The sequence below is a fragment of the Amphiprion ocellaris genome, chromosome 4 (genome assembly GCF_022539595.1).
Source record: "Amphiprion ocellaris isolate individual 3 ecotype Okinawa chromosome 4, ASM2253959v1, whole genome shotgun sequence".
Classification (NCBI taxonomy): Eukaryota; Metazoa; Chordata; class Actinopteri; family Pomacentridae; genus Amphiprion; species Amphiprion ocellaris.
Genome location: NC_072769.1, coordinates 12,604,855 through 12,618,785, shown reverse-complemented (window position 1 = coordinate 12,618,785; position 13,931 = coordinate 12,604,855). Strand labels below are relative to the sequence as shown.

At 40.7% G+C, this 13,931-nt stretch overlaps 1 protein-coding gene across 3 annotated transcripts in view; it reads left to right on the top strand.

Annotated features, from left to right (window-relative positions):
• Nucleotides 1-13,931, top strand: part of rhbdl3 (rhomboid, veinlet-like 3 (Drosophila)) — a 66,810-nt gene that overhangs the window by 42,989 nt on the left and 9,890 nt on the right. For all 3 annotated transcript variants that reach the window (XM_023278492.3, XM_023278493.3, XM_035952038.2), the window contains 3 exons: nucleotides 1,237-1,461; nucleotides 3,157-3,305; nucleotides 11,398-11,510. In XM_023278492.3, the coding sequence (XP_023134260.1) occupies nucleotides 1,237-1,461; nucleotides 3,157-3,305; nucleotides 11,398-11,510 (487 nt within the window). The remainder of the gene's footprint in view (nucleotides 1-1,236; nucleotides 1,462-3,156; nucleotides 3,306-11,397; nucleotides 11,511-13,931) is intronic.

Here is a 13,931-nt window from a genome sequence, read left to right as displayed (position 1 = left end):
CGATATTACATTTGGGCCTCCCTTTTTTTTACTGCAGTATAAAGTCCTGCATGACTATGGAAACAGCACAACCATGACTTAAAGTACAGAGAATTTAAAAAAAAAAAAAGTGCTTTGGTGCAGTGCAACAAGGCCATAAATGCGGTACATCCTAAAAAGGAAAAGTGAAAGTTTAATTCTTGTGTGAAGTTTAATTATTTATTTTTACTAAATTAGAACTCTTGTGTAATCAACATATAGAACATTTTCCAAGTGCCATATCTGATAAAGTGGTGACTCTACATACTATAGATTTTTTTATATATAGATATTTGTTTTCATACTGTAAACATTGCCTGCAGTTCAGCCCAGGTGAGGCAAAATGTCCCTGAAATTCTGTCATGTGACAGTTGGCTGTAGCTGAGTTGGTTTGAGGAGTACAGATTTTAATTTTCATTTTTGCACAGAATCCACTTAGAGTTGTTTATTTTTGGTGAATGTTTACATGGGCAATTATTGTAAATTTGTTAGTTTTTTTCAAACAGAACAATGCCACTAATGAGTAGTTCAAGGACTGTCAGAAAGTTGAACATCATGCTATTCTTACTGTTTTTATGTTTCTGGTTTTGATAACTGGCCTTTAAAACTTCCATTCAAATCCATTGGCAGGTTCTGGGTTTCATATGGTCAATAAATGGATTGATACACATACAGTGTAGAGAATGAGAGTTGAGAAATGTAATACCTTTGCTTTGAACATGATGACGTGGAAACAAAATAAATAACAGCACCTTTGAAATGAGAGTTGAAAAGTAATTATGTAAGGTATTTAAATTTCTTAGTAACTCAGTGATTCTGTTTAATTACAACAGCTTGTGAGCTCTTGTCAAACCTATATTTGCGAGGACATGAACTTGAATCCCGAGACTTCATTCAGAGGAATAAAGAGAAGGGTATGATGGTTGCTAGGTGATGATTCTAGGTTGGGTTGCCACAGCGAGGTGGGAGCTGTCTGTCAGAGTGCTGGACTGAGGAGATTTGGTTTGTGTGTGTGGCCTGTATCCAGCGTGTGCGCCGAGACTCCAGCAGTGCACCGAGTAGTTCATGAATAAACATTAAAAAACAAAGTATGTTGAACTAAAATGTAAAAATACACACATTTGCAGGTACAATGGATGTCACCATGTATGTATATTAAAATAGGAAAATCTCTGACCTGTTTCTCCTTTCTTCACTTTTCTCGCCTCCTTTCTCCAGATGAGCAATAAGCGCTCCAACAGTTTCCGGAGGGCCATTCTGCAGGGCAGCCGGCAGCTGAAAGGTTGCAGTCTCAGAGATGAGGTGGGCTTGGGTTTGTCCCAGCGGTTGGTCCGCCACGTCGCCTACGAGACGCTGCCCCGTGAGGTCGACCGGAAGTGGTACTTTGACAGCTACACGTACTGTCCCCCTCCCTGGTTCATCCTAGCTATCACCATCGCTGAGGTAAATACACTAAGACTCCAATATGTGTTCCATACGTTAGACCCTACATTATGCTTTTTAGGCTTTTCCTTTCCTGTATTGTGTTATAAGGCTGCTTTCTCATGCATATATATAAGGCCTCCAAACTTGAAAAGCCCAAAATCTACACCAAAGGGAGCTATTGTCTCATACAGAAAACATTGCTCCAAGGCCTAATTTTAAGTCCATTCTTTTCTTCTGTTACTTATCCATGTCACCAGGTAATATATTTGCCTAATAGCTACCCAGCTGTTAGTGCAGCCCACCCTCAAACGAAGACTTAGCAGTTTTCTTGAAGTCTGCAGTATTTTCTGGGTAGAGCTGCTCCTGCAAAGGCTACATCCATATACTCATAGATTTGAGGTTACAGTACATAAGCAGCTTTGCCACACTTTGGTCTGACAAGGCTTTAAAATGACAGAGGGGTGAGAAGAGGCAGTAATGGACAGTATGAGAAAAATATCTTTTTTTTTCAACACTGAAGCGTGAAAATATATTCTAGTAGATTCCCCAAAATACAATTAGAAACCTGTAAATGAGCCTAACATGAGCTTTATAATTGTATGCTTTACTATTATGGATGTTTGATCACTGGTGGTGCTATGGAGCAATGCTTTGATGAGGAGGTCTATACACAAAGATGCACATGTACCCACATACATGTGCACATACACTGAATGAATAAATATTCCTTCAACTGCAGACAGCGATACCAGAAGTCAACCAGCTCAAAGAATTATCCAGTGTGATGTGGCATTTCCCTCTCTGTCATGATGTGTTTCGTGTCGTTTAACTATTAGCTGGTGCACTGACACAGCAAGGAATACAGCACAGAAGAGGCAGCCATCTGTAAATTTAGATATGAATGTAAACAATGCAAAATATATATCCATCCATCATCTATACGCTGCTTAATCCTCAGTGGGGTTGTGGAGGGGCTGGAGGCTATCCCAGATGACTCAGGGTCACTAGTCTATTACAGGGTTACACAGAGAGACAAACAACCACACTCACATTCACACCTATGGACCATTTAGGATCACCAATTATCTCAGCATGTTTTTGAACTGTGGGAGGAAGCTGGAGAACCTGGAGAAAACCCGTTCATGCACAGGGAGAACATGCAGAGAACTCAGAGTGATTGTGAACTGGGGATCTTCTAGCTGTGAAGCGACAGTGCTAACAACCAAGCCAACCTGCCGCCCTCACAATATATATTTTAAAAGAATTGGTTCTGCAAACATTTTATGGGAATGAAAATGCTTTCAATGCGCTCAGTGCAAACACAACTGAGTTTGTTCCAAAAAACTCCCTGAGGTACCTTAAATAAGTAATAATATACTGCCAAAATATTGCTAATGTAATGCAGTGCAATGCAGAAATGTTAGTTCTTACCAGCCATTATGTGTGTGTGTGTATATATATAAAAAATAAAACTTGGGTCCAATATCAGATAAATTACTTGAATCTGCTCTTAGAAAACCGATAATGGTTTGTTGATGCCAGCACAGTTTTGTTCCCAATTAAGCTAATCTGACTAATAATTGTTCAGGATAAGTAAGAAATCAAATGTAAAGCTTAACTTTTATCTAGTTACAACAATAACTAATATGTATTTCAGTGTGTTTAAAGCGTCACTCCTTGAAATCACTCCTTTTTCATTCTGTGCCCTGCCAGGTGGCCGTGTTCATGTATTACGGGCTCCAGCTGGACCGCTTGGTCCTGCAGGTGTCCAGCCCATCCTTCCTGAAGAGCCCCCTGCCTTACCACCCCCAGCTGCGAGCCCAGGCTTGGAGGTACCTCAGCTACATCTTCATGCACACTGGGTGAGTTTACATCTTGGATTTATGAGCAATGTGCAGTTTTAAGGTACAAAACTAAGTGTTTCTATAACCTTGTCAACTTTCAGATTTTGGAATCCTGAAAATGTTTTGATGACACATTTTACATGAAATTATCCACTACAGTTTATTCACATTAGTTCAGTAGTCTTTTGATGAGTCGTGTGTGTGTGCGTGTGTGCGTGCGTGTGTGTGTGTGTGTGTGTGTGTGTGCGTGCATTGCTGTTGGGTGGGAATGATGGTGCATATCTGTGGCGCCTTAGGTGGTTTGTGCTTATGGCATTTGAAAAACTAAAGTGAATCACAGCTTGTTACATAACAATTTCATCAACAAAAATAAACAGCAGTTATTTTTTCACTGAAACAAACTGAGCCAGAATAAAGATGCGAAATAAGGGATCGGTAAATGAGAAATCGAGGACATTTAATGACAGTGAATTCGTTGTCCATGAAGTTATGAAACAAATAAACAAGGACCAAATAACCTTGTGGGAAATGATGTCCTCAAACAAGTGATTATTATTGTATTACTGGTATAATGTGTGTATACTTGAATGATGCTGTCATATCTGAGTGTGGAGAACATTTGTCTTCATAATCATGCTTCTGCGCCAGAAGAAAACTCCAAATATTAACTTACCAGATAATTTAATAAAAACCAGCCGCTGCACTTCCTTACCCTGCGTCTCCTCTTGTCTCGTCTTCTCTCCTTTCCCAGCAGGAGAGACTATTTTATTATCAGTTCAGGGCAGGTCATCGAGGTTTAATTACCCCTTTAGGTAAATGTAGTCTTAGGCAATAAAGAGAACTAATAAAATGGTAATTTACTTAGGGGAACCTGGAGGCTCTGAGGAGATAGCGGCAGGATTGACGGTGTAATGGTGAGAAGATAAACCGGGATGGAGAGATGAAAGAAGGGAGGTGGGATGTTTAACATGCACTGATCGCAGAGGAATAGACTGAAATGATTGAGATCATAGGGGGAAGTGTCGAGAAGACGGGGAATGTGGGGGTGAGTCTGATTTGAGCAGCAATGTATACGCATTAACAGGAAAACTGTAGAATTCAGCGTAATGACCTTCAAAAAGTGCTAAATTGGGAACATTAACAGCAGGTTCATCTTCACATAGTCAAGAAGAATAGAATCCATGCTGTTGCTACAGTTCATTTTCAGCTAAATATTATGTGGCTTTCAGTGTAAAATGTAGTGTTGGAAGAGATTACCTTTCTCTACAAATGTGTCAGAATTTGTGGAAATGGTCTATTGACTGCTCCCCTAGAAACTCCTAATCCCACAGTGACATTGTAAAGAGGATTTTAAACCAATTCTGAGCTATCCAGAGCCCCATGAGGACCCTCTGTCTGTGGAACAATAAGAATACTTGAGAGCCATTTTGTAAAAATCCAGGGTTTTAGTTTTTAAATATTTTTACATTGCTATGATTCTATTATTCAGTCAAGCATCTGTATCGTCCTGCTAATGCTCCTACATTGTCCTCTAATGTGCCTCATCATCGGTGACTAACTGCTTGCTCTTGCTGAAACAGAGCAGGGTTCAGTTGCAAATTAAATCTAATTCTCTGTGGATTTGCGGTCATTGCTGCTGGTTTGGGCTGCTTGCCATTCAGTATTTGGAACGTGTGTCCAGCGAAGGTGGTGCAGATGCATGTACTGATAGTTCAGCATATTAAATTGTTCTGAATACCGAACAAATAAATACTGCAGAGCACTGGATTCAATTGCGTGCATTTGATGGGCCTTTTTTTCTGCACGCCACAGCTTCGTTTTCCATAGAAGTCCCTCAGATATTATTGATTTTTGTGCCAAAGACATTGTCTGTGTTTAAAGCACACAAGTTTATTAAAAAACTATCAACTTTGATCACTTATTTGCATTGGATCTTGTGTCGTGACGGCCCAAAGAAAGAAGGGCATTCGTTTAGCAAAAGTTATGCTTGACACCGTGTTGCAAAAAATTCAGATTTTATGAGACAGTCACACATGAGATGCTCTTAACTTTACACTGGCAGGAAACAGTGATGCCCTTTAACAAAAGTCAAGGACAGGAATAAAACCAAAAACACTGATCCATTTATCCAAACAGTACTTTGCTGTGTATTGCTACACAATATTCACTGCTCCCATTAGACGTGACACTGACAAAGCTGACTGATATCACTGTTTCCATATTTCACATTTGCTCGCTCGCTCTCTCTCTCTCTCTCTCTCTCTCCTTCTGTGTCTCACACAGATCTGCAAACCATGTAATCCTGTCAACAGCTCAGCAGTGCTGATCCTTTCCATTCCCAACACTGAAACAGAATGTAAATATTGGCCCCAAAACATCCCTCAGCTGAGCATTACGCAGACTCTCCTTTTCTGTCCTCTCTCGTTCTCTCTCACACACACAAAACACGACGTCTGTAGCAGCTGTGGAAACTTCAGGAAGATTAGCTTCGAGCCAGATTAAACCATGACTCTGAGATTTCTTCCCACTTGCAAGTTCTCCCGCAACAACAAGCAACACTTTTACTGTACAAACCTGGCAGCTGATGTAGTTTTGTACTAACATATTTAACCCTTAGATGGACGAGTGTTTGGACCCTACACTCTTCAATAAATGGGCCAAAAATGACCCATATAAGAATCATTGTGTTTTTGTGCCATTTTTTGTCATTTTGGTTAAAAATAATAATTGTATTATATTTTTGTCCACACAAGAGCGATTTCATGCTTGAAATATGTGTATTTTTCCACTTTATAACAGATTTTAGGCATTTTGATGATTGAAAAAAAAGAATTTTACATAGAACAGCAATAGAAGAATGTTAACATTCATTTTGTTGATGTTTTTCCACTCTTTTCCTCCATCTGTTGCTGCTCTCCATCCCTCCAAGTTTGTGCACTTCATCACCTCTTTTATGATATTATCAGTGATAAAGCACTTGGGGTAGTACTACAAATATTACAATTTCTTTCAAAGTGTAAAAGGTAGCTTCAAAATTTAAATGGAATGAAAACGTTTTTTGAGGAATAGCTGGAATATGAAATGATGAAAGCTTTTCATTAAAAAGATATTGCAAGAAAACGAACTCACCGGGTCATTTTTGACCCACTTAATCATGTTTCTTCATCAAGAATGGTCCGGAAAAGTTAGTATGAGTTCTTGAATTGTGCCTCAAAAAGTAAAGTTTAGCTGTAGTTTGGTGACAAAGAGGAAAAGAGTGATTTTGTTGAGTGCCCTGAAAGACCATGGTCATCCAGACACAATAAGGCCTCTCATGGGCATCTGCAGATCTGCCTGACAGCGCAGCCCTATTCCTCACAGCCTCATTAGCCATGTAGAAATAGATAGCCGCTGTTACTCGGAGTGGAGTTGTCCTTGTGCGTTTGGACAGGCTTCTCCCAGCCAATCAATACAACCCATTGTCTCTCTGATCACAGGAACGATCCCCTATGTCGGCATTGTAGTTGAGTTGGTTGGGTTGTTTCAAACCAGATAGATTATCGGCCTTGTCTTGTGTTTTTTTAATGTCTGCATCGGAGGAAGTGTGCGTGTTTGTTTTGGGAATGTTTATTTGTAGGATGTCAGAGCTGACTGTTTGTTCAGAATCCCCTAACCCTCAGGATAAGGTTGAGTCTAAAAAACAAAAACTCCTGAAAAAGTCATCACTATGTGTCTCTTTTTGAAACAGAGATGATGCAAGAAATCAGAGCTAGAAATCAGAAAGAGAGAATGAAAGATCGAGACTGAAAGAGAGGGAGAAAGAGACTGTGCTCGCTGCTGTGCTTTTGGATTCTGCTGAATTTGTCTGGTTTGGCTGGAAGGACTTACCAGCCATGAAGGGTGCGATGAATGTTTGTTTGTGTGCATGAACCAGCCATCCCTTGTTTACAGTCATCGCACTGAACCACATGCTGTTAGCAGATTTGGGCCCATTTGCAGCAGCCACACACCTCTTTTACGTTTTTGTCATTATTTTTGTTCCTCTTTTTATGTCGCGTGAGTGCATTTCCATCTGTACGTGGTGCGACTCTCGCCTCCATCTTTGTCCATATACAATGTTTGAGTGCGCTGGCACATACCAGCGATTATCTGGAATTGATTTTGTGCATGTGTGAGCAAACAGTAATAATACGGACTTGGTGCCACTCACTGCATTCTAGCAATTTTTTAAATTAGTGGCATGTAACAAAAATGAATTTCCATTTCCGTATTTCTCAAAAGATTATAGTGGTTTCTTTTTTCTTGTGATAGTCATAAAATTGCCCTTTTCCTTTGTATTTGTGCACAACCACTATCATTTGCAGAATCTTGTTTTCCTCCTCCTCCTCGAAGAAGCTCCCATTCACTCTTTCACAGTGTGGAAAACAACTTCCATCCCAGTAAACATAAACCCAGAATTTGATTTTGTCACTGATTCTGTTTTATTATTGTATGGTGCCATAGTTCAGTGTGTTTCCTGTCAATCATCAGACACCCACAGGAGGAGATGGAAACGTGCTGCTTTTACAGAGTTTATTATGACATCCAGGTCTTCACATTTGGAGCATCTTGCTGGCAGGGAAATAAGTCATTTTCGAGTGTTTCTGATTGCAAGCTGGGGTAAAAAATATTAATACATGCAGCATGGATTGAATAATGATTGGAGAAATGGGAAATATTTGTAGATAGGCATGAGAGACACCATAGGTGCATATTGTGTGTTTTAAAGCCGCAGTCAGAACAGGAAAGATAGCACTCAAGTAAGACTGAACAGTGCAGTTAGGTATTTAGTTGTTATTTTCGGGACACCTAATACTCAATAGCTGCACACACTGTGTAATCCTGTCAACAGCTCAGCAACCAGATCCTTCCCTATTCTCAAATCGAAAACTGAGTAGATATTGTCTCCAAAAAGAAAACCTCAGTGGAGAATTATGTAGACTTATTAAATCCCAATTTCTTCCTCCATCTTTCTTTTTGTATATATATTGAAGTGTTTTTAAGCCTTACAGACATGAACTGATTCCATTAACTCATAGTGAACAGAAAAAAAACCCAGCAACAGTTTTGATGAATGATAATCAGTTAATTTGTTTAATCAAGTGAAAATGGAACATTTGTTGGTTCCAGCTGTTCAGATGGGAAGATTTGTTGCCTTTGAATATTGTGATTTTTCTATTGTGGGTTTCATCATCATTGCATTTAGAAAGTTTCTTCGGTTTAGAAGACATTTAAAGGTGCTACCTTTAAGTCTCAGAATTTACGATTTTACATTTAACCCCCTGAATTGCAGGCGATTTCTAGGTATTTTTTGCTCCTGTCACATTTTTACTCACTGTGGCCTCATTTTTCACTGCAGTATAAAATCCTGCGCCTCTATGGAAACATCGTAGCCATGGAAGGAAAGACAGACAACTCAGACAATACCATAAATCATAAAAAGTGTATAAATGTATTTTATCAACAAAAAAAACTTAACAAAAAAAAAAAAAATCAACATGTACAGCATTTTTTTTGAGGTTCCCACAGGTGTTGCCAGTACTGGGGAAAATGGTGACTCTATGTATGTGTATATAGATATTTTTCTAAAAAAATATTTAATTTGTTTCATACTTATCTCATACTTATCTCTTCTCTGCTGAAAGCACAACCTGCAGTTCAGCCTAAATGTCTCTAAATATTTGTCACTTGACTGGTTACTGCACATGGCTTATTTATTCCAGTTCTTTAAATAAGACATGAAGGATAAAGTGCTTTTGATAAAATGTCAGAATTTTACGATTAAATTCAATTAATTTTCTGACTGAATGTCACATTGAAAATTCTGCCTGTAAATAAACATCTCTGTGATTTTTATCACCCTGACACCATATTAAGGAGAATTTCATTTGCTGTGCTTGCAGTGCAGAAAAAAATGCAACATATCTTTTCTGAAATTCTGATAACTCTGATTAATATGTAGTAAACAATGTCCAGAGTTTTATAGCGAGTTTATCATGAATAGAAAGTAATTTCATTGAAAAAATCACTGCATAGATTATACAGAGTAAGTGGAACAATATCAACCAATACATGGCATTTCATTTCAAAAACAATAATTATGAGAATCACTAGAGCTAACATTTGCATTTTTACATTAATAATTTACTCCTGACCACTGTTTAAAGGTCACTTTGTCTGCGGTGACCTTTCATATTGTCTTGTTATTTTGATCAAATGTTTATTTTTTATTGCATTCAAATCAAATCAATCTTTATTGTCATTTAGCTGTACATACAACTGTAGTGCAGGTAAAATGAAAGGGCGTTTCACTAAGAATTCAATTTTTTTTAAAAAGACCAATTTAAAACACACACACACACACACACACACACACACACACACACACACACACACACACACACACACACACACACACACACACACACACACACACACACACACACACACACACACACACACACACACACACACATCCCGGAGATGTATTACAGTTGAAATGAAATTGAAATATAATTTTTTTCTGTTTAATGTGTCCGTAGCAGCAGCCTGTGGTTGAAGTGCCAGTCAAAGTGACTGTGTGGATTATAATAATTAAAAACTGAAACTAAGGTGCAGTGGTGTGTAAATTGTGGAGAGGGTGTGAGGAGTCCCTGACAATGGTCAGTGCCCAGCTCCTGGACAGAGGGGAGGAAAACTCCGATGACCCTCTCAGCTCCCCTAACTATCCTCTGCAGTCTGACATACTGCAGCTGGAGTACCATGTTGAGATACAGTATGTCACAATGTTCTCAGCCATACCTCTGTAGACGCTCCTGAGGATGCTGGTGGGGAGAGAGGCTTGTTTCAACGTCCTCAGGAAGTGCACTCTCTGCTGGGCATGTTTCCTGATCTCTAAGGTGTTCTTGTTCCAGCTCAGGTCCTGGGAGATCTCTTTACTGTTAGATACTCTGAGGAACTCGATGTTCTCCATCCTCTCTACTGTGCAGACGCTGACACTGAGGGGAACATGCTCAGGCCACGATCTCCGGAAGTTGATGATCATCTCCTTCATTTTGTTCACATTGAACACCAGATTATTCTCGCTGCACCAGCCCTCTAGGTCTTTAACTTCTTCACTGTACATTGATTCCTCATTTCCCCGAATGAATCCCACCACTGTGTTGTCATCTGCAAACTTGATGATCTCCCCTCTTGTCTGGATGCACAGTCGTGTATTAGCAGTGTAAACAACAGTGGACTGAGCACACAGCCTTGAGGAGATCCAGAGCTCAGTCTGGTGGAGTTGGACATATTTGCTTTGACATGGACAAACTGTGGTCTCTCGGTCGGAGGATCAGGATCCAGAGACATGTGGCGGTGTTCGGGCTAAGTAGGAGAAGCTTCTACATTAGTCTCTCGGGGATGATGGTGTTAAACGCTGAGTTGAAATCAGTGTCCAGGATTCTAGTGGTGTCTTTATGGTCCAGATGAGTGATGACAGAGTGCTAGGTGGTGGATATTGCATCCTCTGTGGAGCGGTTGGGACGATAAGCGAACTTGAGTGGGTCAAGTGATGCAGTCAGGCTGGCTATGATGTGTGGTTTGACGAGCCGTTCAAAACACTCCATCAGAATTGGTGCCAGTGCAATGGGGCGGTAGTCATTCAGACAGGACACCACTGATTTCTTTGCCACTGATATTATAGTGGCTGTTTTGAAGCATCTGTGGACGATGGCCTGACTGAGGGAGATATTGAAGATGTCAGTCAGAATGTCTGCCAGCTCGCCAACGCAGACTCTAAGCACAAGTTCCGGGATGTTATCTGGACCTGCAGCTTTTCGTGGGTTAACCGTGATTAGGGTCCTCTGTGTGTCTGCTGTGTTGATGGTGAGAGCTGGCCCAACAGATGGTGGAGAAGGACCAGCCCTCCCTCTAGTTGTTGGGTTAGATGCTTCAAAACATGCAAAACAGTTGTAGATCCTGTCTGGAAAAGAGGCACCATCGTTGTCAAGCCCCTTCCTGGACTTCTGGATTATATCATAAGCTTATAATTAAATGGGTTTTTTTCAGTGTGTTTATGTGTGTGTTTATTCATATATATATATTGCAGGATTGAACATCTGAGCCTGAACATGGCCATGCAGCTGCTGGTTGGAGTCCCTCTTGAAATGGTCCATGGTGCCCTGAGGATCGGACTGGTCTACGTGTGCGGTGTGTTGGCAGGTAGGTTTCTATATCCCCAGGACAAAACACAAACACACACAGAAGGGTTCTGCTATTCAAATCCACCGTTTTTCCATCTGCTTGTTGTGTGTTTTTATGTACTGAACAGCCTATCAGGTTCCCGCCAGTGTGCTGGTCGATGCTGATCAATGAGAACATGATGGATTCGGGTGTGTGGGGTATTTTCAGGACAGATGGCTTTGTGTTTCTGTTTTCCTACCAGCCGTGCTGGGATGTAGGGGGGTTGACACAGCCCCATCCAAGCCCCTGTATCCCCCTCATATTCATTTACAATCGGGCAGAGAAACGCGCTCAATCAGAGCTCAATCAGAGATTGACCACACACAGTCATAATAAAATGGGAAGGGGACCATATGAGGCAGGGATGAAGAAGCAGAAGAGAGATGAATTCAGAAGTGTTAATATGATTTTGAGGGTCTGGAGAGGGGTATGAGAAACATCGACGTGGAAGAGGAGGGGAGGTGGCTGAGAATTAAGAGAAACCGAGCAGAAAAAAACAAATGAGAAAGTGACACGCTTTGAACAAAATGTCACCGCTCGCTTCCTATTTTCATATCAACCTCAGGCAGTGGTGCAATTTCTTTGTTTATCCTTGTTCAGCAAAACGGCATTTGCGTGCGTGCGTGTGTGTGTGTGCGTGCGTGCGTGCGTGCGTGCATGCGTGCGTGCGTGCGTGCGTGTGTGTGAGATCATGAGCTCTGTTTTCTTTACAGACTCACTGAACAAAGTGATCGGCCCCGGTTTTGATTTCCTTGGCATTTTCTAAAACTTTTTTGGTGCCTGGGGGTGACACTTCTAGCAAGATTACTGGAGTGGAAATATTGAGCTACTTTTTGAGATGAGAGTTTCCCTGTTGATGGAAACATGGCGCCTTGTGGCAGTAAATGAGGGCTGTTACTGATAGAGAGGAAAAAGACAGAAATGATTGTGTGATATGAATTGCAGCCAGTGAGGTTTGTTTAATATTCATGAATTTTTTTTGTCCATTTCTTCTCCATGTCTCTGAGCCTACGCGTGTGTGTGTGTGCGGGTGTGCGGGTGTGCGGGTGTGCGGGTGTGTGTGTGTGTGTGTGTGTGTGTGTGTGTGTGTGTGTGTGTGTGTGTGTGTGTGTGTGTGTGTGTGTGTGTGTGCGCGTGTGTGTGTAAGGGTCACTGACAAACACCCTGGGGATACCAGCTGCGGTGGCTTGTAGCATTAACCTCACAGTGAAATGAGGAGGAAACGCACCATAAATCACACACACTTATGTATGCACACACACTAACACACACACGTCTGCTGTTTTAATTAGATATCGACCACCAGTGGAAAAAGGGAGGCTCGCTCTAGTTGTGTTGGCTGCAGTGTTTGGATTTGTTGTGTCTGACTGGGCTTTTTTTTTTTTTTCAGTTTTGCCAGTTGAAAGACTTGAGCCAGAACATGCAGCATTTAGTAATGAGTGAATATTTGCTTCCATATGTGTTGCATATGCGCCAGTGTTTTATAGACGGCAATTTTAGGTTTTCAGTGGTTAGGATGATGGTTTCTGAGTTTATTTGATAGAAAGCAATCCTGAAAGATTTAATTTCCTGTAAAGTTTTATGTTCAAATTTTATTGTTTATTTTATGTTCCCTTAGGCCTGCAGTGCCAAACTTTAGTCTCCTCCATCTGGCAGTGAGAGTAATTACTGAAACATTGTAGACATGTGCTTTTGATGTACGCCATCAATCAAAAATATATTCACCCCCTTTACAGGGACTCACCTAATTCAATACAGGCTCAGTCAGTGGGTACTAGAAGTCATACAATTAGTGATATTGAAATCATCTGAGTGCAGGGAATCTTCACCGGTCGCCACTGTTGAAAAAAGCTCATATTCAATCTTGACTAGAGTTCACCAGAAGGCATTTTAGAGACTCTGAAGTTAACTGGAAGAAGGTTCCTTGGTCTGGCGAAACTAAAATGGAGCTTCATGGTCATTAGACTAGACACTATGTTTGGCGGACACTAAACACTGTGGACATTGTGAAGCATGGTGGTGGCAGCATCATGATGTGGGGATGCTTCTCTGCAGCAGGTCCTGGAAGGCATGTAAGGTTGTGGGTAAAATGAATGCAACAAAGTATAGAGAAATCCTGGAGGGCAACCTGATGCAATCTATAAGTATTTACCCCCCTTGGAATAACCTTCCAAGGGGGTAAATTCGATTACAGACACTGTATGCCTCACTGGCAATTGCTTTCTCTTTTAGACTTTGTTCCTTCCTCTAAATGTTGTTTCTTCTTTAACTGGAGAATCAGAAACTTTTCTTGAACTAGGTTTTTTCACCTTAAGCTTAACAATACATGTAGTTTATTCTGTCTTCGTTGCTGCGATTGTTCCCCTCTTCAGCTGGAAAATCAGCCATTGCTTGTTAATA